Source organism: Melanerpes formicivorus, unplaced genomic scaffold (assembly GCF_026170545.1).
Source record: "Melanerpes formicivorus ecotype bairdi unplaced genomic scaffold, bMelFor1.0.p_v2 SCAF_2, whole genome shotgun sequence".
NCBI classification, from domain to species: domain Eukaryota; kingdom Metazoa; phylum Chordata; class Aves; order Piciformes; family Picidae; genus Melanerpes; species Melanerpes formicivorus.
In genome coordinates this window covers 53,543,049-53,565,669 of record NW_027142354.1, presented here as the reverse complement: position 1 = coordinate 53,565,669, position 22,621 = coordinate 53,543,049, and the positions used below count along the sequence as shown (strand labels likewise).

General features: G+C 39.4%; 1 protein-coding gene across 6 annotated transcripts in view; it reads right to left on the bottom strand.

Annotated features, from left to right (window-relative positions):
• Positions 1-257: 257 nt before the first annotated feature.
• EBF1 (EBF transcription factor 1) overlaps positions 258-22,621 on the bottom strand; it is a 288,454-nt gene continuing 266,090 nt past the window's right edge. For 3 of the 6 annotated variants that reach the window (XM_068161387.1, XM_068161395.1, XM_068161403.1), the window contains exons 12-16: positions 15,046-15,111; positions 14,265-14,442; positions 12,119-12,298; positions 8,798-8,992; positions 258-3,009 (exon numbers count right to left, since the gene is read on the bottom strand). In XM_068161387.1, coding sequence (XP_068017488.1) covers positions 2,978-3,009; positions 8,798-8,992; positions 12,119-12,298; positions 14,265-14,442; positions 15,046-15,111 — 651 coding nt within the window. In that variant the 3' untranslated portion in view covers positions 258-2,977. Of the gene's footprint in view, positions 3,010-8,358; positions 8,442-8,797; positions 8,993-12,118; positions 12,299-14,264; positions 14,443-15,045; positions 15,112-22,621 lie in introns of those variants that run through there. The other 3 variants (XM_068161413.1, XM_068161422.1, XM_068161431.1) reach the window with 1 other exon arrangement.

Here is a 22,621-nt window from a genome sequence, read left to right as displayed (position 1 = left end):
GTTTTCCTTCCCTTCCCTCCCCCCCACATCCCTCCCCCCCCCCCAAAGATCACACTGTGACGTTCTAGTGAAAACCGTTGCAAAATTCATACAGGAAGCATGCACAGTTGCAGCATCGTTGTAAATGATTTCTTGCTCGACTAGAAAAAAGTTATATTATTTTAAGGTAACAAAACAGTTCTTTTGTGCTTTTCAATTCCTTTTTTTTTCTTCTTTTCCTCTTTTATTATTTTTTTTCCTCTCCTTCCTCCCCTCCCCCTCCCCCCCCCCCCCCCCTTAGAATGTTAGTGATGATTGACAGTTCTGGTGCACAGTACAATGTACAAGTGAAATGACTATGATTTGCATTGTTAAGGCATCCAATCTGCTGGTTTATATTTATGTGAAAGACAGAGAAATATACAAGCAGACTCAAGAAAGAAAGTATTTTCAATTGAGTTCTATGAAGTTTCTCCCCATATTTAATGCACAAAACTGCGTCACTCCAAAGAGGAGAAATCCCATGCATATTAATAGAGTAAAACAGCATTAGTTTTTTTTTTTGTTAAGCCTCAAAAGCAAAGGATACATTATTATTTTTTTTTCCCTTTAAATCTACATAACTAAATGCTACAAGAATAATATGCTACTTTTTGCCATATATCGGAAAAAACTTCTTAACTTACAAATAATACAAAAATAGACAATGGCTTTTGGGTGGAAATTAAAGGAAAAAAAAACAAATGGAAGCATGGTTTGAAACAATACTAAAAAACAAACCAACCAAAAAACAAAAACACCAAACAAAAAACCTAAACCAAACCAACCAAAAAAAAAAAAAACCCTCAGCAAATGAAATGTCTCCTTTAAAAACCAACAACAACAAAAAAAAAAAATCACATTTCAACAGCTAATACGACGGGTGAAGGACCAAACAAACAAATCAGCACTTTTCACATAGCCAACATACACAATAAAATAAACCTGGGAGGGGAATTAAAAAGCAATGTACAAATTCCAAAGATAAATACATTATTTATATGGATATTTTACAAAACTCCCCCTCAAAAGCAAAACCAAAACCAGAACAACCCCCAGAAACAAACCAAAACAAAACAAAACAAGAAAAGCCTTTTTGTTTTCTCCTTGCTTTAATGAATTTTGCGAGTATGTGCAAGCTAAAGGTAGTGAGCTCTTTTTGTTTTTTTTTATTATTATTTGCAAAATATGCAGTAAAATTCTTTTTTTTTTTGTCCTTTTTTTTTAAATTCCTTTTTTTTTTGTGATATTGAAAAAAAGTCTTAAGACATGAAAATGTATAAATAGAACGACAACTTTGGCGCGCAAAAAAAAAATCACCGAAAAAAAAATCTACAGTATTTATAGCTACGTACAAAACACAACGGCAAAGAAACAAACATAAAAAATATCAGGTAATGCATCTTCAGAGCTTTGCTGCCTCTTGGCCTAATAGTTTTTTTTTAAGAACACTTCCCAGATAACGATAGCAAAACTTTTGTAAAACAGAAGCTATCGGTTTGGATTTGAGACTTTCCTAACAGCCACACCCCCACCCCCCCACCCCCGCCCCAACCCCACTCCCAACTCATGTTTCCATTTACTATTCCAAAGCAGTTACCTGTTGCTTAATATAGTATGATACAAACTGAGAGGGTCGACTGATACAGGAGCAATCCTAGTGGGAGGCTGACAATTAACTGTGTGCTTTTCAGAACCACAGATGAGTCTGTTCTCAGTCTGCCCCACAGAAACAAATAGGTGGAGGGGAGAGGGGCTGCTCTGCAAACACCCCAGGTGTGATGGCCGCTGTGTCTTTAGAGGGCTGTGCAAAGCCCAAATGGCATTTCATTCACAGCTCAGCTGACACAAAGCTTGGAGAAGGCCACTCATTTGGAAAGGGTTTTCATTTGGAAAGGGTTTGACATAGATAAGCTGAAGAGAAAGAGCCATGCTCATCTAATTCTGCAGTTGAACATTATGTCTAGAGGCACTGGATTTTCAGTTCAAGAGGAAATGTGTTTTCTTTGCATCCTTACCTTCAGCAGCTTGTTGTTGTTGCATTGTTTATACAACTATTTAGCCTGATATTAAAGATAGAGGTGACTAAGCTCACCCCCCACCACCACCCTGCCCTCCAATATTAGTTTTCTAGGGAGCGATCTCTATTTAATTAGAGCATGGAAAAAATAAAGCATCATACTAGCAAGTCGCCACCGGATAAGCAACCTCTATGAGCCGACCCTTAATTAAATGGCCATAATTCTTCTACGAAAAAACTAACTGGCACTTCTATTCTGTCCCATACAGACTTGTATGTAAATGACACCACTTCATTTTTCTTTACACAGCTTAAAAAAAAAAACCACAAACCAAACCAAACCAAAAAGATAATAATTAAACAAAAGAAAATCATAAATTAAAAAGGTGGAGTTCCATCTCTAGTGTCCCTTGTGTAATCGTATGATGTAGAAAAGACAAATGGTGTTGAGTTAAATCAAGCCTTAAAAACCCATCAAAAAAAAAAACCAACAAAACAAATAAATCCCAGAAGGAAATGAAAGCAAACCCCCACCCACCAAAAAAAAAAAACACCCAAAAAAAAACCCCAGAAGGGGAAAAAAAAAACAAAGAAAAGGAAAAGTGGATTTTCTATCAACATACAATAAATATATCTCCCAGGTATTTGGGATGGACAACTTGAATCAACACCTTGCAACTGTAGATTGCTAATTTCGGTGTTTGCAAGGATGGTGATTTTTGTTTTGTTTAAAAATCCGCAGTTATTGTCAGATTCTTCCTTCTTGCTTTCCTTCATTCTTTCTTTCTTTTTTTTTTTTGTTTGTTTGTTTTTTTTTAGTTTTATTATTTTTATTTTTAAAAAGGCCTGAGTAAAAAGTTCCACTCTGGGACTTGTGTCAGATTCTCTCTGAAGCAGAATTCAACCTCTTCATCAATAAAATTCTTCAAGGCAATTCTTTCACATGGGGGGAACAATCATGCCAGATATAGCTGTTGGGAGGAAAGGGGAGAAGGAAGGGAGAGAGAGAGAGGGGGGAAAGAAAGGAGGGGAAAAAAGTTACTTTTGTGCATTATCAAGCAACTTTAAAAATCCTCAGAGCTTTTCAACATTTATTAGCAACATACTCAGCTGTTCTGTGAATTAAATTTATATCTAAGTACCTAATCCAGCAGAGACAACTATGTACACAATCATCAAGGGAAGCCTCATTCAGATCAGAAAGAGGTTTCATTTGCAAGTGGCTGCTGAAATCAGTGGTTCTCTTCAGGAAAAGTGCTCTTTACCTGACAGCAGAATCAGACCCCAACTGATTTTTAATTCCATAGAATCATACAATCAATAAAGGTTGGAAAAGACCTCAGAGATCATCAAGTCCAATCTACTACCTAACTCCTCATGACTAACTAAACCATGGCTTAATTTCAGTGTCAAAATCCCAAATAGCTCAAGAGGCTTGAACCTGACCCAGCCATGGCCACACATTCTTTTAAAAGGCTAAAAGCACGGCAGATACTTGCTCCACACATGAGAAAATGGCTGGAGTCTCACAGGCCACCAGCATTATAGACCTGGCAGGGCATTTGTTGCATTAAGCACAGGACCAGTGCTCTATTCTCCTAGGCCAGCTTTCTCCTACATGTTCAGTGTTCAACCCTGGGACTTATGTCTAGGTGCTCAGAAAAAGACTTAAAACTCTCAAATCCAGTGTAGAAATTGAACTATATCCTTAGCTGGTGGTTCAGCAGACTGCTCTCTTGTGGTTTTATTACCCATCACCAGCTACATCATTGCCACCATGGTTTAGTTGTTTAGGTGGGTTGGATTGGTTGATGGGTTGGACGCGATGATCTTGAAGGTCTCTTTCAACCTGGTCTATTCTATTCTATTCTATTCTATTCTATTCTATTCTATTCTATTCTATTCTATTCTATTCTATTCCTATTCTATTCTATTCTATTCTATTCTATTCTATTCTATTCTATTCTATTGAGTGAATAGATAGACCGTCTTCTCTTTTGCTGGCTAAGCTGAATCATCAGTATTTCCCCACCTCATTTTCTATGAAACCACCTTTTAAGGAGAAGACATTCATTAAAAGTCAACAGGTACAGTAGAAGATTGTACTCGAACTTGAACTCCAGCTTGGTCTCCCCTCTATTTACCTGGGACTCCATTAGGGTCCCATGTAACTCCAAGGGTCCATGTAATGTGCTGTGAGCAAGCACATCATTACAGGAGGTAATCATGCAAGTTTAATGATGAAAACTGTAACAACAATGCATCTTCAAAATACCAGTTGCACAGTTACTTGCCAAAAGGCAGAGAATAGATTCGTCTTCAGGCTGGCAGCACTTCATGGGCACACTATTTAAACACTAGGTCTGCCTGCCATCTCAGACATCTGGACATGTAATTTCTTAAGGAAGAACTCAACCCTGTGACTGGTGCTGATTCATTGTGCTTTAATTACAGCTGCAATTATTTGATAAGAACAGAGCCAAAGTAAAAGACTCACAGATTTGAGGTTGGAGGGGGAGAGGAGGGAAATGTTTTCTCCACAAACACCACCATATGTGCAAGAATTACAAGTCTAATCAGCAAAGGGAGAACAGCTCGAGTAAACTGCACTGATTAAATGAAATAAAATGAGAGGAGAAGGAGAGAATGCAAAACACATCCACATGTTTGCAACAGGCCATCCTCAGAGGTGGTGTGTTGCAACTACATAGCAGCATTCCAACTCTTGGAATTTATTATTCAGCAATGGTTTTATGTAGAATAGCTACTGATTGTTTGCACTCCACATAAGGGCTCTTCAAGGAGCTGAGAATGAGGATAAAAAGGGTAGAGAGGTGAGTTAAGTTGCTCTAAGTCCCACAGGAAGACACTCAAGTGAGTAGCATAGAGGACACCACTGTGTTTTAGATATGCCTTGCTGAGCTATTTCCTATTGTGGGCTTTTTTGGCTCTAGTATGACAATAATCTGAGGATGCATTTGTTTATTATCTCCATAGCTGTGCTGTCTCCTGTCAAATCCTAGGATGAATTTCATGTCGCCTGTATTTTTCAGAATCCTTGCCAATTTAATCAACACTGGGTGAAACAACAGCAGCTTTGTGGTTGGCTTGGGTTTTTATTTTTTAATCCTTTAAGGGTTTTATTTTAGCAGTTTCTGAAATACCAAGCAACGGATCCTCACAATAGGGCTGTCCTCTTGGTACATGTGACTGAAAATGAAGGAAGCTCAAGCCAAGCAATGCTCTCACTGTTGTGGTTGCTCCCTACTCTGCTCTTGCCATCCTTACATGTGGGCCAGCTTATGGACCCTGAGCCATGGACCTCTATGGTGCCAACAAAATAGGTATTGACAGTGATGGGTCAAGTCAAGCAGACTATCCTACTGTTGCAGCCCTACAAGGCAGCCTCCTGCAGCTGAAGCTGTGTGATTTTCCCTATCTGGATACGTGTAAGATTCACATGGGCATGGACCGAAGACAGATTTTGTTTCAGTTCTCCTTCTAGTTCATTGTATTACATCAAGAAATTTCATTTGTGTTTCTTACCCGAGGACAACAATTTTTCTCCCCATTAGGAAAGCACTTGGAAATTTATGGATAGCAGCTCTTTAAGCAAAATACAGAATATAGGTTGGGCTGCAGTGCTTGGACATCAGTTAATATATTACAGCACAAAGACAACAGTGCTCCCTTCTTTACTGCTCAGATAAGAAAGGAGCTGAGCAGATGGGAATGGGTAGTCTTCCTACATGTGATGAGTGCAACTGAGCAGAGTCAGATGGATAATTAATCCTCTGTGCACACTATTTCAACCTTTTTGTCTGTTACATCCCTTTCTAAATTGTAAATTTAGTGAATCTTGGAAACAAGATGTTATTTTGCCTTAGAAGAATTACCTGTACTTCTGAAAATGTGAACATATTATCCAAACAACTATTCTCAAGCTGAAAAATTCACCATAACCACAAAGTGGTCAAGAATTGTCTCCGTCTTGGGACAGCCCAGCTGTCTGCCGTGGGTGAGAGCCTGAACAAAGGTGACATAACAGCAACTCCTCCACGGCTTAGACATTTCCCTGTAGTTACATGTGAGCCACGCACCTTTTGCCATTGGAAACAAATGGTACAGATGTAGATCTTAGCTCATTTTTTTCAGAGCATTATTGCTTTTGAAGAGCTCTGAAATCCTGAATTAAATTACAAGGCAAATGGTATCTTTTCTGCCTAAAAGCTTTGATATTTCCATTCTTTCCAAGTCTTCATTTATATCACTCTACTTTTATTCCATAAGTGCTACATATAGTCATGCAAATTCTCTCAGCTGTAGCACGTTATTGATCCTGAAAACAGAGATATCAGTGGTAAACAGTGTAAGTATGAGATCACACCCACCTCTAAAAAGGGAAAGCAGAGAGCAGAAAAACTCCTATCAATGGGCATTATTTCTTCTATCATATACTAATTTGTATTTGCTGCCAGCAAATTACAGAAATAATGTATTTTGAGTTTTACAAAATTGCATGGCAAAGAGAACAACAGATAAGCCTAGCTGTTGTTTTAGTGAGTTCTGCTGATATCTAAGCTACATAAGGAAAGCTTGATTGCTTTCTGATGTATCCAGAAGCCCAAGAGAGATAAGACAGCCTCCTTATACATGGTTGTTTATTTAAGCAATAAGGCACAACATGCAGTGCATTTCTGAGTGATTATTACAAGCCTCAGGTGGTGTCAGAAGGCATGGGAACACAGGCTGTGTGTCTTTAACTCACCAAGAAGTTCAGTGATGACCTAGAAATGAACCTTCTCTTGGTGTCTTATTCCTATTATGAAAACTGAATTGCTAAATAAAAAGTAGGGGGAACACTCAGAAGATGTGTGTGGTTTCTGGGCATTATAGGTCTGGACGTGACATAACAACCAGGCAATCAGTAAGCCCTAGTTGAGTCCACTGCTTTCAGCTCATTCCATAATTGCTTTTCATAATTGAGCATGTATCTGAGAATTCCATGTCTTGTGAAAGGGGAAAAAAAAACCAGAGCCTGAAAGAGCTTTCTCCTGGTACTTGCTTTTTCTCCCCACCCATAACAGCAAGGTGGCACAAGGTAAAGAGAAGGAAAAGAAAATTAGCATTTTCAAAGGCCTCTAGCAGTGAACTCTTAACTCCTTTTTCCCCATTTCTTTATTTACTTTAATTTGGAGGTGAATCATTTTAGCTGTTGCCTTCTTAAACCATGCAAAAATCACTCTGCCAAACACAGCCTCTCAGCTGAAAATTTGGCTGCATTTTATTCCTGACACAATTTGTGTTTGAAACAAAGCCCTGACTGAAGGTACCTCAGCTCTGCTTATACGTTCCTAGTAATTCCTCAGTTCCTGTGTGCATGTGTGTACAACTGCATGGATTCCTCCTTCCAGTGCACCAGGGTAAAATGCACAGAGGACAATGCTTTCCTTCAGTCACAAGAGATCCTAGCTTTTATGAATGAATTCCTGCCACTCTGCCTGCATATAGATTTTTTGGGGGGCTGTTAATGGCGCTATCAGCATTATGCCTGCAAGCTCGGCGTTTCTCTTTCCAGTGGCCATAGAGTGACAGGTGGAGTCTGCAGAACTATCCTCCCCCTGCTCAGCACAGCTCTTGCTGAATATGGCTTTAAAAAAAAAGATGGATTTTATTCCCTGCTCAATGCTCTTTGGATAATTTGCCCAGGCACGTGGAAGGGAAAACAGACCTGAGGTCTGGGGGCAGCACACCGCATACCGCAAAATCTTTTCCACCTCTGGCTGCAGTTGGCTGCATCTGCTTATGGAAACTCCTTGGTCTAAGTGAGCATGAAAACATCTCTCTCAGGGCACTAATGTGTAGTGAGGTAATTACACAGGAAGGTTTAGACACAGAGTTGTAAAACAGGCTGAGCCAAACAATGAAATGGGCAGTGCTGGTCTTTGCAGCGTCCTCAGCTTGACAACGCTTTTGTCTGTCACTCCCTCGGCTTGCATCAACGCTTCAAAACCTATTTGGGTGCTAATGCTGGAATACTTCATAATGAGAGGGGAAGGGATGCAGAAAAAGAGCAGCCCCTTGATACCAACAGTTGAAGAGGCTTTTCAAAAAGGCCCTGCATCATTTATGGAATTAATTGGCACAGAACTACATTAATCAGTAGTATGAGTGAAAATGCTGCTGTTAGTTTGTAATGTGTCTTCTGTTTATGGAAGGCAAAGGTTCGTGCCAAACTCTGTCACCATCTATTTGCTCTCAGTAGGATTTCTGCACAAGTGTACTATGACAAAGGAAAAAAACAAAAAAAGGAAGGGAAGATTGAGTGACGTACTTCAGGAGAAGGCCAGCCCCTGGAGAGACCCTGCAGTGGAGTACTTGCTAGAGTCCACAAAAGACTGGTCTGATAAAGGACGACAACAGGGAATAAGAGAGGAAAGAAAGAAAAAGGATGGTATTAGTAAGCTGAAATATTACTTGTTTTTATCATAACAGTAGGTCTGTGCTTTAAAAGACACAGCCTGTCAATTCAGCAGTATTAGTCCAGTTAGAGATAGGGTGGTTGCTAAACTCTTGCATGGTCTGGTGGTGGAGTCCAATTACTCTTTACAGAAGGAAACTTTAGGACAAAGACCACCAGAGACTCCCCATTGTCTTCTATCTCCTTTGACAACTCAGTGTCACTTAGAGCCTCGCAAAGCACTGGAAACTCAGAGTTCTGAGAGCTGCCATCTCTGCTCCAGACTTGGTTTCACCTACCTTGCAGGCTATTGCCATTGGTGCTGGTGCAGGTGGGAGGAGGAGAAGTTTGCGGTCTCACAACAGGCGCAAAAGCACTCTTCTGTTTCACCGCTGAGACCATGTTGGCTGGTGAGAAGGAGAAAATCCCAGAGGAACTGCTACAGTTTGAGGGGAGGCTAGTGGAGGAGGCCATTGTCGGACTCGATGGCACAACTAGAGGAAAAAAGATGCCCCAAAAGGCATTCCTTAGTATTAGATAATCAGCAGGCTGCAGGAACAAGAGAATTCTGCTTCTTGGGAGCACTGGGTCTGATTTCAAATGGCTAAAGTCTTTACTGCAGTTAGATATCTGGTTGTTCACAAAGTGTGATCGATCATTACAGGAAACTCACTTGTTCGTTTGTTTTGTTTTGCAGATGTTCAGGAGCAGTAATTCTAGGAGCTCTCAAACAATCATTTCTCTACCACTGCAATTCTTTATCCTTATAACAACCCCATCCTGCCATCCTCTTTCAAACTTTTCTAGGAATTGTCATTACTCACAGCTCTGGCCTGAATTGGTAATGTTTTTGTGCAGGTGGACAAGAGGGGATTCCAGACTCTGTAGGTAACTCAGGGGTGACAAAACTGATGGGCAAGGAGATTGGTCAAAGTGCAAATTTGGATCTGGAACGTTTAACTTGTAAATGTTTGACTTTTTAACCAACCTCCAAATTCAGAATTTTAAGCCACGCTTTCCTTATAGCAAGGTGGGTCCAGAAAAAGATCTATGGGTTTTCAGGCAAACTTGCAAAAAGTAAGGAAGGTCTTAGTGATGACCCAGCCAACCTGCTCGTCAAAACTCCACAAAAATGGTTAAAATGGTTAAGTTTCTTTCCTCTCTCAAACCCTGCAAGAACTAGAGTTTAAAAGGATTTATTCCAAAAGCTGGGAATGTATATATACACACACATGCATATACATGGAGGCTGTCCAGCATGAAGCAAACAGTGAGATGACTGCTCTGACAGTTCTTCCCTCCTTTGATCTCTTGGCACTGGTGTTTTCAGTGCCTGTTGCACAAAACAATGTGTGGATAACTGACAGAAATCATACTTTTCTTTTATATCCCAAGGGAAGAAGCCACTCAACCTTTCTCACAATGGCCACAGATGCTTTCCCTGTTACAACTACTAGTACCAAGTCAGTTTCCATCTTCCTTATATCCATCAGCTTTGGGAAGGTTTATACTGTAGGGACTTCCCAGGAATTCTTAGTGATATGAAAACCAGTCATATTTCTTATATGACCATTTGATCTATGCACTGGAAGAGAGCTGGCATTTCACATCTCACCCAAGATGGAGAGTTTTGAAAATGAAAGTCTGTTTTACAATGGCCAAGCCAAAAAGTTCTCCCAGAGGATCTGTGACCACCACCTGACTATAGTCAATACTACATTCTCATTCAGAGACATCGACTGAAATCTCAGCTGGAACAGCTGAGCAATGAAGCCAGTCAAATGAAGAGCTGGCTTTAACTACAAGACTGAATAAAATGAGAATATTCAGGGTTTCCAAATAAGTGTAGAGAATGCAAACCTGCTGCACAGGAGGCTGAGTTTTTAAGTCTATATATCCTTAAACCATTATTTTACTATGTAATGGGATAAATGTCTTTGGTTCATGCATTTACCACTCAGGTTTTAAGTGAATTTATTTTCATGAAAACAAAGCCAACTAGTTTTCTATTCAGTCAGAATTGCCAGTTGCCCCTTTTATCCAACAACAAAAAAAAAGAGGGAAGACCCAATAGTAGAATTCCTCATTCTTCACCCTGTTTAGAAACTGCTTATACACACGAGGGAGCTATGAATAATTACATTATTATAGAGTACATTTCCTATCATCTGGGCTTTAAATTGTTATTATTTGCATTTGTGTAGATAAAAATCACCCTATTAAAGTTCATATTTGAGAATCTGATATCATATTTGTTAACACTGAGGAAATCAATTAATGGAAATTAAATGTTCAAAGTTTCACAGTCTGACAGATACAATCTGAGTCTGAAGTCACTCTGTGTCTGGGAGTACTTGCTAAGGGAGAGCAATCAAAGCACCTAAATTGAATTGCTACTATACAGCAATTAGTTTATTGATTTAATTAAGAATGCCACCTTTTAATTTTCAGGTCATGATTGAAGCATTTTCTGATTCCATGGATTAGGCATTAGCAGAATGACAGATCTACCAAGAAAGCCTCCCAAAATATAACCAGAATAGAGAAGCAGGGCTGGGAAGTGAAGTGCCATTCTAAAGAGGACTTTGTTCATAAATATGAAATAACACACTGCTAGAGTATTTTAAATGCATTACTGGCATCTGCTTCAAAAAAGAGATGTCTCATCAATCATCTTATATTATGAATTCAGAGTGCACAGATTCTATGACAGCAAATTCGACTTAATAAGTAAGGTACTTTGTAACATTGCATCTTACATTATTATTAGAGTACAAAAATAATAACTGGTTAGCAATTCCCAGTTTATAAGTACTAGTTATGTGGGTAAACATGTTATAATAAATTTGCAGCAGCTAAGAATCCTTGGAGGTAAGATTTTAAAGCACTGTTTCTATCCCCTTCTTAATTCTGTACTCTAGCAATGCAATTCAAAATAACTCATGCCTGCTGTTACAACCACTAAATTTCACATTTGTTGCATAAACCTTGGATTTTCAGTAGTCTGCTTGTCCTGTCCGTGCTAGGGTCTCAGCCAATAAACCTATTTATGTGACAAGTCCTTCCGGCCTGATTCTGCTAGCAGCTTTCTACAGATGTCAGTGGATTCCTTTATGCCACATGAGTCATATCTTAACAGCTGGAGGAAGATATGTTTTTTTTTTTCCTGCAGCAAATATCCTTAGCTTCCTTTTACACCCACTGCAACAAAAAATTATGTACTGTCAACCAACTTTCGATTCACTCCAACAGTCATTAAGTCAGTCGTGCCATCCCTGCTTTCTAGCAATGTTGAGGACTGTGTTTCACATGGACAGAGTGTGAGGTAAGTTATGAAAATATCAGCACAAGTCATGAGAAACATTATTCTTTTTAAGCTCTTATGAGATTCCCTAATAATAATAATCATTGTCATCATAATAAAAGAGAGAAGATCATTGCTGGCAACACTAACATCTTCAAAGTGCTGCAAAAGCCAGTTCCTCGAAGAGGAGAGAAAAGAGCAACCTGTGTTTCAGGTGCTCAAAATAGAAACTAAATATTGAGCACCACCAAAAAAAAATCACCATCTCCTTCTACTGAAAATGTGCAAAATAGAGGAGAAGCCATATAATACTCACTGGCATAGGGAGAATTGGCAGCAGATCCGTTCAGGAAGGTCGGAGAACCGCCTAAATTTGACATTCCAGCATTGCCATAGCCATTCATGCTTGTTGTGACAGAGTTATAATTTGTCTGCTGGGGGGTGGTGCTTGGCACATAGCCATGAGGTGACACGCTGCTCGAGTTGCGAGTAAAACCTTTTGTGGGGAGGGAATACATTTAGAAATTGGTGTTAGCCCAAGCACAGATTCTTACACAAACAGCTACAAACAAGTAACTCTGGGCTACCATGCCAGCAGCCTAGTCCACCTGTGGTGAGTACAGGAAGGGACAGCACTGACCACCACATCCTCCAAGTATGAACCCTCATTGCCTAGGTCATCACTGATGGGAGCATGAAGTTGGAGGAGGGAGGCTACAGCTTCCACAGCTCCTCAGGAAACCCATGCCCTCAAGCAGATATTGCCACTGAGTATTATAAGAGCACTCTCTAAAAGGGCTGTTTGTAGGAAATGGAGTAAACACGACCTACATTTTCAAAGTGAGGCACACATACTGACTTGAGGTATGTTAAAAGCATGTGATTTTTGTAACTCTCTTCTGATGTCACTCTCATTTAACCATCTCAAATTATATGGTCACTGCACCCTTCAGAAAATGAAGGGTATATTTCTCATAGTAGTTGGGATATCCTGAAGGTTTTTTTTTTGCCCTGGTCTGATCATTATGTTAGTAGAAAATGACTAGAAAATTTGGCACTGAATTAAAATCTGAATATCTACCTATGAGCCCTACGAGGAGAGGCTGAGGGAGCTGGGATTGTTTAGCCTGGAGAAGAGGAGGCTCAGGGGTGACCTCATTGCCCTCTACAACTACCTGAGGGGTGGCTGTGGCCAGGAAGGGGTTGGTCTCTTCTCCCAGGCAACCAGCACTGGAACAAGGGGACACAGTCTCAAGCTGCGCCAGGGGAGGTTTAGACTCGAGGTGAGGAGGAAGTTCTTCACCGAGCGAGTCATTCGTCATTGGAACGGGCTGCCCAGGGAGGTGGTTGAGTCACCGTCCCTGGAGGCATTCAAGAGGAGATTGGACGTGGCACTTGGTGCCATGGTCTAGTCATGGGTCTGTGGTGATAGGTTGGACTCAATGATCCTCGAGGTCCTTTCCAACCTAAGTTATACTGTGATACGGTGATACCTACTTCTGGAAATGACACTTGGGGGAACTCGTGTCTAAATATCCTAAAAAGGGAAGATTTGTTTCTAGGAGCACAGAAATACAAAATGCATCTTTCACTCCTAGAAGGGAAAAAAAAAAAAAAAGCCATCTTTTCTCCCTACCACACAGTACATTCATCAAATATTTAAATCTAAAAATCATGGCTATGTTTTTTTTTTAGTGTAATGCCAAATCATTTTCCCTGCATTTCCAGAACAGCCTCATTCTAACACTTTCTAATTAAAGTAGGGTTTTTTTAAGTTGGACAATAAATAGAGCTGAGCAGAGGAGAGGGGGAAATGTTTTTACCAAAACATTCTTCACTTTTCTAAATTTTGTGTGTAGGAGTTAAAACAATATTGGTTTGAAACACAGTGAAAGGCACTGTATTTTAAAAGCTGAAGAAGCTGTCAAAATGTCTTTGTAAATACTTCTAATCTGGCTAGTTTCAAAACCAAACAAACAAACAAATCAGTGCCAGTATTGTGCCTCTTGCAAAACCAGACCAAACAGAAAAATATTCAAGGGATACTTCTGTGTTGCAAAGAAATGATTGATTTGGTGATACATGTGGTCCAGACTGTGAGATCAGCCATCCTCAGGAAAATATATAAGCAAGTACTTCAAGTAAAGTACATGTTCAAGTCAATAGAAACCTTTTCAAAGTGGTGGGATTTAAACACAACTACATGGGTTATTTTGAGCAGAAGGAAAACCTGTTTAGATAGATGCAAAAGTGCTTTCCCCAAATTGGGGTAAAAGTCACTGAAGAAAGCCCCATCTCCTGACAATACAGTGTCATTAAGGGGTTGTGCATGCATGTGGGATGGTATCTGTCTGGACGCGCTCCTAGTCCTCAGTTTTCGCCACTCTCTCACTGCTCTGCATGTTTCCCTGCCTCTCATCAGAAAAGGTTCATAGAGAAAGGAAGATGAGTCTTCTCCTGACCCTGATTGGTGGCTTGGGAAGCTTCAGAAACATTGACGGCTAGTTGACCACTAAAGGAATTCACTCCCATCATTCCTGCATGGACTGACGTGTTAGCAAGGGCGGGGAGCTGGTTGTGATTGCGGGGGACGCTGTAGAGTGCTTCTGCAATGTCTGCTGCTCTTTTCAGGATTATTTCCTAGAGAAAAAGAAAGGAAAAAAAAATAATAAAAGAGTTACCAATGTGCCTCTGACAAACTTTTTCTTTCACACTAAAATGAAACATTTCCCTGTCCAAAGGCAAAACCCTGATGCTTTTCTCTCTAAACCAATTGGCTGACTGACAGCTGAAGCTTCTAAGACCTGCTGCATACGTGATATATGCTGACATCTGTGGTAAGAAAGTTGGAAGTTTCAGTCCCTGTGGCCATGCTTCTGTATAACAAGACCAACTGGCAGAATGGGGCTGGAGCCTAGATCTGCTCCATCTTAAAGCTGTCTTTAGGGTAAGATTGAAAAATCACTGGTGGCAAGCCATAAAACATATCATTGCCCATACTATATAGTAGCTGCTGAAAGTGGGCAAATGCCTCCAGGGTTAATAACACATTGCTTTTACAAGCACTAAATTCATATCCTTTGAAAGAGAAAGCAAGCAAACTAAGCCCCACTCCAGATATGACATTGCCCTCTATATTTATTCTTGTCTCACATTGCAGTATCATATACCTTTAGCCCCTGATCTATCTATACATCTAAGAAATAGCCATGGTTTAGAATTGCTGAAGTAGAATGCATTTACCTGGTTATTATGTGGCATACCATAGAGTGCTTCTACTAAATCAGCAGCCCTCTTCAGTATTACTTCCTGTCAATACAAAAACAGATGCATTCCTCTGAGTTCAATAAACTCCTTTGGGAGGGGGAGACCCAAATGTTAGAATCTTTTATACTCTTCTATTAGTTGTGCTGTGGTTTTGGTTTGTTTTCCCTCCACCAGGTACACCTTAATTGTAAGAACTCTCAGCAGCCACTGAATGGTGTTAAATCGCTAGTTCATCCTATTCACACACACGCTTAATCAAGTCAAAAGGTGAGAATCATTGGTGCTGCAAAATAAAATACATCACTCAATTGTCTCTACCATCTGCACTATAAACCACTCATCAGTTTATTGCAGAGTACAATCCTGAGGTCATTTACTAGATTACTGCAATCAATGTCATTCAGAGCGTGTTATGAATCCCTTCGATGTGTTTATTTTATTCTTAATTGCGTACTGCAGGAATGGTGACCTTACCCAGCAGGCCACATTCAAAAGATCTCCAATCAGTGCTACTGGTAATGTAGCCTTTCAACTTGGTTGGTTCGTATCCCTCCCCCATATGTTGGGTCAGGGTAAGATCCATGTACATAAACTGATGCACAAGGGGAAAACATAGGCAGTATGAGAGAGTGGCCCTGTGTAGCGCAGTGTTTCCTGAGGAAATTCCCTGCATGGACAGAGAATTTAAAACACTCTGGGATTTAGTTTTCCAGTTGGAGCAATTTTTTTTCTCTCTCCATTTTCCTATTTGCTTCCTTGCATCTAATATTTCTTAGAGAATTTAAAACCAGTTTAAATGTCAGTAATAACAGCATTTCCTGCATTCATGCAGTGTGGGGAAAAAAAATATCTCTATGAACAATCTTGATTAAAAAAACCCAACATGTAAAAAATTCACTGCAGAATTAACTCAGATTTTTTTTTTCCTTTTTCTTTTTTTTGGTTTCAAAGCATCCAGCAGAACCCCAATTGCCTGATCAAAAAAAAAAAAACCAAAACAACCCAACCATCTGAGACTGCCCTTTGAGCAAAACATATTGTTGTAATTCCCAGCTAAGTACATCTGTAATGTACTAACACAACGCTCTTCGCTATGGCATAGTTCTGCAGCTAGCTTACAAAAATAGTGCCACCGCTGAGGATTTTACAGTTTCCTGCAAAGTTCAACTTTTAAACTTAAAATATTTTACACAATAGCCATATTTTACACCCAAAAGAAACAGTAATGCTCAATTTTCGTATACCGTAGACGCTGATCAGAAAATAGAGATATAATTGCGTTCATTTTGCTGTCACCATAACCTCTTCAAAAATCCTCGAACAGCTCTTCAAATGACAAGCTTTTAGATGCATATTAGCATTTTTTTTTTTTTTCAATTTTAAATTCTCTATAATATAAGGTAAAATAGTTGTCATACTGCAGTAACTACTTATGACATATATAATGTCCTAAATTCAAAAATGAGATGGAGGATTTTTGTACTCCCAGTAAACATTTAGGCTTGCCTTCTTGTTGCGCACACCCCTCCTCGCAGAACACACGTTGAAATTATTTTCCCCATATGAAGTGAAATGCAATCTATAATTGATGGGGTTTAAATCCCTACGTTTGGAAGAGATTCTGAGGAGTTTGGTTGCCACAGCCAGTTTCTGGTTGGTTTTGTTTGCTTGTTTGTTTTCCCCTTTCTGTTTTGGCGGTTGTTTTGTGTGGGGTTTTTTAACGTAGCTTGACCACGACAGTTAGCAGCATAGTCATGGACAGACAGACAAAGACCCAACATCCAGGTACAATCAATCCTTTTTTTGCTTTACAGAATTATCAGGACACTGAGTTGCCCTTTTTGCCTCACAAGGAAGACACAAACTGGTGAAGAACAGAGATGTTGCTGAAAAAAACATTCGGTTTTGTTGTGGTTTTGCGATCCCTGATTTCAGGTGGAAAATTACTGCACAGGTGTTTGACTTTACAAACTACCATTTATTTCCCCTCAGTAAAAAATTGTTTGCTCTATATATTTCACTGATGGAAAATTAGAATGTGATAGAGAGCCCACAAACTGCTTTGGAATATTGTTAGCCTAAGCTGTCATTATGCCAAATTACTGAAAAAAAAAGAGAAGGTTTCAATAGTCATTTCTGCTCTACCTGACTAATCATAGTTATTTATGTAATGCTGAGCTAAAAAACCTTAGAATGCATCTAAAAAGAGACTGAAGACCATGTTAAAAAATGAAGTAATTGCACAGAATCTTGCAGCCGCTCTACCTAATACCAAATCCAGTTCTTAAACATTGAAAGTTCTTTGATGCCACATTACATTGCATGTAAATAGACTAATTGTGATGATGATTTATTGAAAAATGCTTGACAAGTAGCATTCAATTTTCCTAGCTAGTTAATGGGTTTGGGGTGGGTTGTTTTTTTTCCAACGTTTTAAAAGTCAGTAAAATCTGAGTTTCATATTTTTTCCTCTAACAGTATTTTCACACAATAAATGCCTTTCTTGAATATGACATTTTCAGTTCATACCAAGTAGATGCCATGCAAAAACTCCTGTGTCAATTAGTGGTCTCTTCTGCTCCAGAGCTGATGGTAGTTCTTACAGACACAAACTAGCTTTAAAAACACACAATAAAATGCTGCTACAGCCACGCTCAAGGTATTTTTCTCAATGCATCTTACACCCTTTGTGGCTCTGCTTAAATTACTGAAGCTACTGTTACAACTCCACATACAAAGGAGCCCCCAAAGTCCTCTATAAGTTAGAGCAACAGACCTTGCAAGGTGCTTGGATTGCGGTGACCAGAAAATTGTTCTCACCTCCATGTCATTACGCTCACAGTGAAGCAGCCCCCGAGCATGTTTGTGTTCGGGATCTAATATATTGCCTTTCAATCAGAGCTGAGAGCCACTGAACACATAGACAGAACATGACGAGCAGGTCAGGAAAGCAATAAAGATTTTACAGAGCTGTCCAAGGTGCTAAATTTACTCAATAATGGGTTTGGCACCATAGTGTTAACCTCTCATTTACTACCAGTTTGAGGGACTAAATTGAAGTAGCTGACTTCATTTACCTTGAAATGTATATTTTATGACATTATGTAAGTAGATTGAAAGGGCACTGCAGTTTTAACAATTTAAAGGCTAGAGCATGTTTAAGATGGAGCTCTAATATTTATTGTATATTGCACTTAAACTATATTGTATATTAAAAAGCATTGATTAAATTTGTAAAAGGTATTATAAAAAAGGACAGCTAATATAAAAGATCTATGTCTTTTAAAATCCAATTGATACTGCACATTACCACTGCAATGCTGATAGATAAACAGACAGACAGGTGGACAGAGCAGCAGACAGACATGTCAAAAAGTGAGTGAAACTCACATTCTATAAAAAAGAATCTCTGCATAAGCTCAAGGTCTGTTTTTCCAGATATTCTTTTGTTCACAGAAATTTTTCTTTGCCTTCATCTCAGAAGCCTAGCAGTAAGTGGGCATCATGTAAGGTCCTTCCAATTGAATATGCAAGTGGAAATCTTTCCTGAGAGAGACAGAGTTTGACTAAAGCTAATATCTAATTTATGGGGGCATTTGTCAAGAAAGATCCATTCTTCTATTAATGCTAAAAGTCTGACAGCTTTTGCTTTAGAATAAAGGACTTTGCAGCATTTAGTCAGAGCTAGAGTGAAGGTCTTCTTGTCTTGCTTTTCATTTAAAATGAACATAAGAGTATTTTTATAAAAATAACAATTTAGCAAATACTGGAAAGAGGAAAGAATACTTCAGTGATTTAACATGATGTACTGGAACTCTGCCCTCCGTGCAGCTTACACACCACAAATCCATCTTTATCCCAAACTGAAGCTGAGTCCTACTGAGAGATTTTTAGGTTTGGGTTTTTTTTACTTCCCTTCCCTCCCTGCCCCCCCCTAATTTTGGTTATAGGAATGCAAATAGCTATTTTAATCAAATTTTCCTCCTGAAAACACTGAGGGGTGTTTACACAAGCAAAAGAGCAGGCTGGGCAGTGAGGTCTGCTGCAACTTTGCATGTTGCAAAATTACCGTAAGAAAGATTATTTAAATCATACTGGAACAATTGTGCTTTTGAAGCACAAAGACTGAAATCCAGACTGAATCCACTTGTGTCTGAATGTGTCCTGACCCAACTTTACAGAAGCTTAGCTATTTTTCTTTGTGGTGTGCATTCCATCCAGAAAAAAAATAAATCATTAAGAACCAACATTACAGCAACTTTGTTGTTCATTGAGAACACGAAACTTGCATTTCTAGTTTCATCATGATAAAAAGATTGTGTGCTAAGTTTTATCAGGATAAACACATTTTTGTGCCAGCTTAACTTAAAAAAGATGGGGATATTTCTTCTGTTGACATCTGATTACTTTCTATTCAGCAACTAGGAGAAAAAAAGAAATCCACTGTGTCCCCAAAGGGCTGTGAATCTAGTCAGATAAAGGGTTTCTGGAGTTACACTGAGTTATTCAGCTTAGGTAACTAAATTAGATAATGTTCAAGGTACTTGTTAAATCTAAATGAATTTTGTCAGGACAAAGCTGACCACAGTATGTAATAGTCATCAGCCACATATTGTATTTTGAGACCACCAAAGGATTTATGTACTCGGGGAGGGTGGTGGGGGGAAGCTGTTCTAGCATACTCTGAGGCATTTATCTTATGTGTTGTCTAGATATCATATCACCTTCTAATGCTCTTTAGCATTGTAATACAAGAGAGAGACCATTCATCTTCTGAGAGGGTACTTAGGGATGATGATGTCATTCATACTTCCTTGACTCTTATGTCTGACCTCCTGGCTCTGCCTTCTAACTTCCTACTCTCCTGGCTACTTAGAAGAAAAAAAACCTCTTATTCAGAGTCAAAATGCTGAACATAAGACTCCAGTTTCCTTCATCACCTTGGAAAGGTCACATTCCAAGATTTGAAGTCAAAACTACAATAATTTGTGCCCCAACTTCTCTTTTGTTCTTCAGTGGGTGGAACTATAGATGTGCTAATTAAGGATGTGTTAGAACTAAGTTTTAAGCTTACACTAAACATTTGTGTACCCATTATGCCTTAAAAGACAAAGAAAACTGTGAGCAACTCTTTCCAGTGTAGAGACAAAACCAACATTATGGTAGAGGCATTTATAAGGAATTTGTGGATCTAAACCACCAGCCATCTAGCGTGGTGTGCACCAGCCATCTAGCTTGGTGTACATGAGTTTCAGCCTGTCCAGAACCTCTCATCTCTCTACATCTACCCTGAGCACTGTATCTTTGTATTATTTTTCAACAATTATAGTTTTATAAAGACTCATAAAAGCCATTCAAAATGTAGCAATCTTCGATTTACTGTAAAACTGAGGGAGCTACACCAGCCTAATGGGAAGTGCAAGATAACAAGGCCATTTCACTAAGAAGATGTTTGTGCTCACACAAAGATGAAAACTTCTCTAGCAAACAAGCAGCTGAATTGTTTCCATGCATTATAATTGAATCACGCTGAAGAAGTAAACACCATATAGATATAACAAAAACAGGAAGAGAAAATGAGAGAGAAAGACAACATGAGGGCTGAAAAGAAAAACCCAAAACAAAACTTCTGCTTACCACTGCCTATAGGATGGAAATCCACTGAACTCCTGCCACTGAATTTCAATGGCAATTTCCAGAAAATAAGTCCACAGTAGGAGCTAGAACCTTAGCTTTTCCAAGTCATCGTAGTCTCATCAGCCTCCACCCAAACTGAAAATCACAGCCGAAATCTACAGTGCTAAAAACAGTCATGCATGACCTTACCACCTGCTCCACAATGAGCCAACCTTATAAATAAAATATAGAAAGCCTATATGAGGCAGCAGAAAGAGCAAACACTGAAGTGCAAATGCGAGCAGGCATCCAGCCATAAGCAGTGAGAATTGATGATTAAAACACCTCTTAACCACAAAGGTGCTAAATGCATAGCAATGGGGAAAACACCCCCTGTTTGAACAGGCTCCATTGCAAATACTGCTGGCAAAAACAAAAAGGAAGGAACAAATGTATGAAGACCACATGCAAGTCTGTCCTTGCAAGTCTCCTGCCTTACCCCTGTTATCCTCCTGTTAATGTGGTGTACTTAGATCCAAAGAAAAGGTATCAGCCTCCTTTTTTCATCCACACCACTCACGCTGCTGGTCTTCATTTCCAGAAATGATCGGCACATACTAATGGCAACAGAATTAGTATCTAGCACAGAACAAGAGGACACAGTCTCAAGCTGCACCAGGAGAGGTTTAGGCTGGATGTGTAGGAAGAAATTCTTCACAGAAAGAGTGATTTGCCATTGGAATGGGCTGCCTAGGGAGGTGGTGGAGTCACCATCACTGGAAGTGTTTAAAAAGAGACTGGATGAGGCATTTAGTGCCATGGTTTAGTTGATCAGACGGTGTTGGGTGATAGGTTGGACTTGATGATCTCAAAAGGTCTTTTCCAGCCTGATTAATTTTGTATTCATCTAGGAGTACTGAATAAACTAGCATTAATACAGTTGCATTGGAATAACTGTTTGAACACACTGACATTTGAGAATCTCTATGCTCCACCAAACTATCATTAACTGAAGCACCTGGCAAGTAACATGGATGGATTTGTTGCCAGAAGTTCTGAAGTTCTCTACCAATGTTAGGTCTCTAAGTCAAAGGTAGAAGAGAGGGCATGTGAGAGCAGGTGTGCAGGACTAAACTCAACTCTGCCAGTGCCTGTGTCACCTCTTTTAAGGATTTTATCCTACAGCGATTCCATGACTCGCACCCCTCAGGCAGCTATAGAACTTTGATTCTCCTGTGTATGTTTATAGTATGTCTTGCCCCAGACCCACAAATTCATCAGAAAATGGCATTTATAGCTCCCTGCAGGAATCCCTTTAGGTTGTCAAATTTTAACTCAAATCTACTCTCCATGCACACAGAATAGGGCTGCTATATATAACTACATTGTACTCTTCTATCTATCCACATCCTACAACACATCAATTGGTAACTGATAGATGTCAGTCATTTTGGGGACTCACTAACACTGTCATTAAGAAATCGATGCTATGGCAATTCTCTAAAATCTTCCATAGGTTATCTTGTGAGCTCAAACACTGTGAGATGACAAAAGGAAACACATTCTTCAAGTAGTACAGAAGGCTGCAGAATTTATCCAGCATGTAAAATCCAGCTCTTCTGCACGTATTTTCACTTAGTGATGCAGTCTCATCTTTCATACTACGATCAGTTTGTCAGATCCAGTGAATCATTAGAAGACAAAATAAATGAGATACAAACTAGATGAATGGCTAAGTCCACATAAACTCAATTCAGTGGCTAACAAAAAATTCTTCACCAGCTTCCTTTGCAGAAATTCCTCCTTCCCTCCAGTTTAGTGACTCACGCTATTCCCATCTATCTAGACAACAACAAAAAAGATTATTCCCAATTTATCCCTGAACATACATACAAACAAATTATAACATTAGGTCCTCTTTGTCTGACCTCAAAGC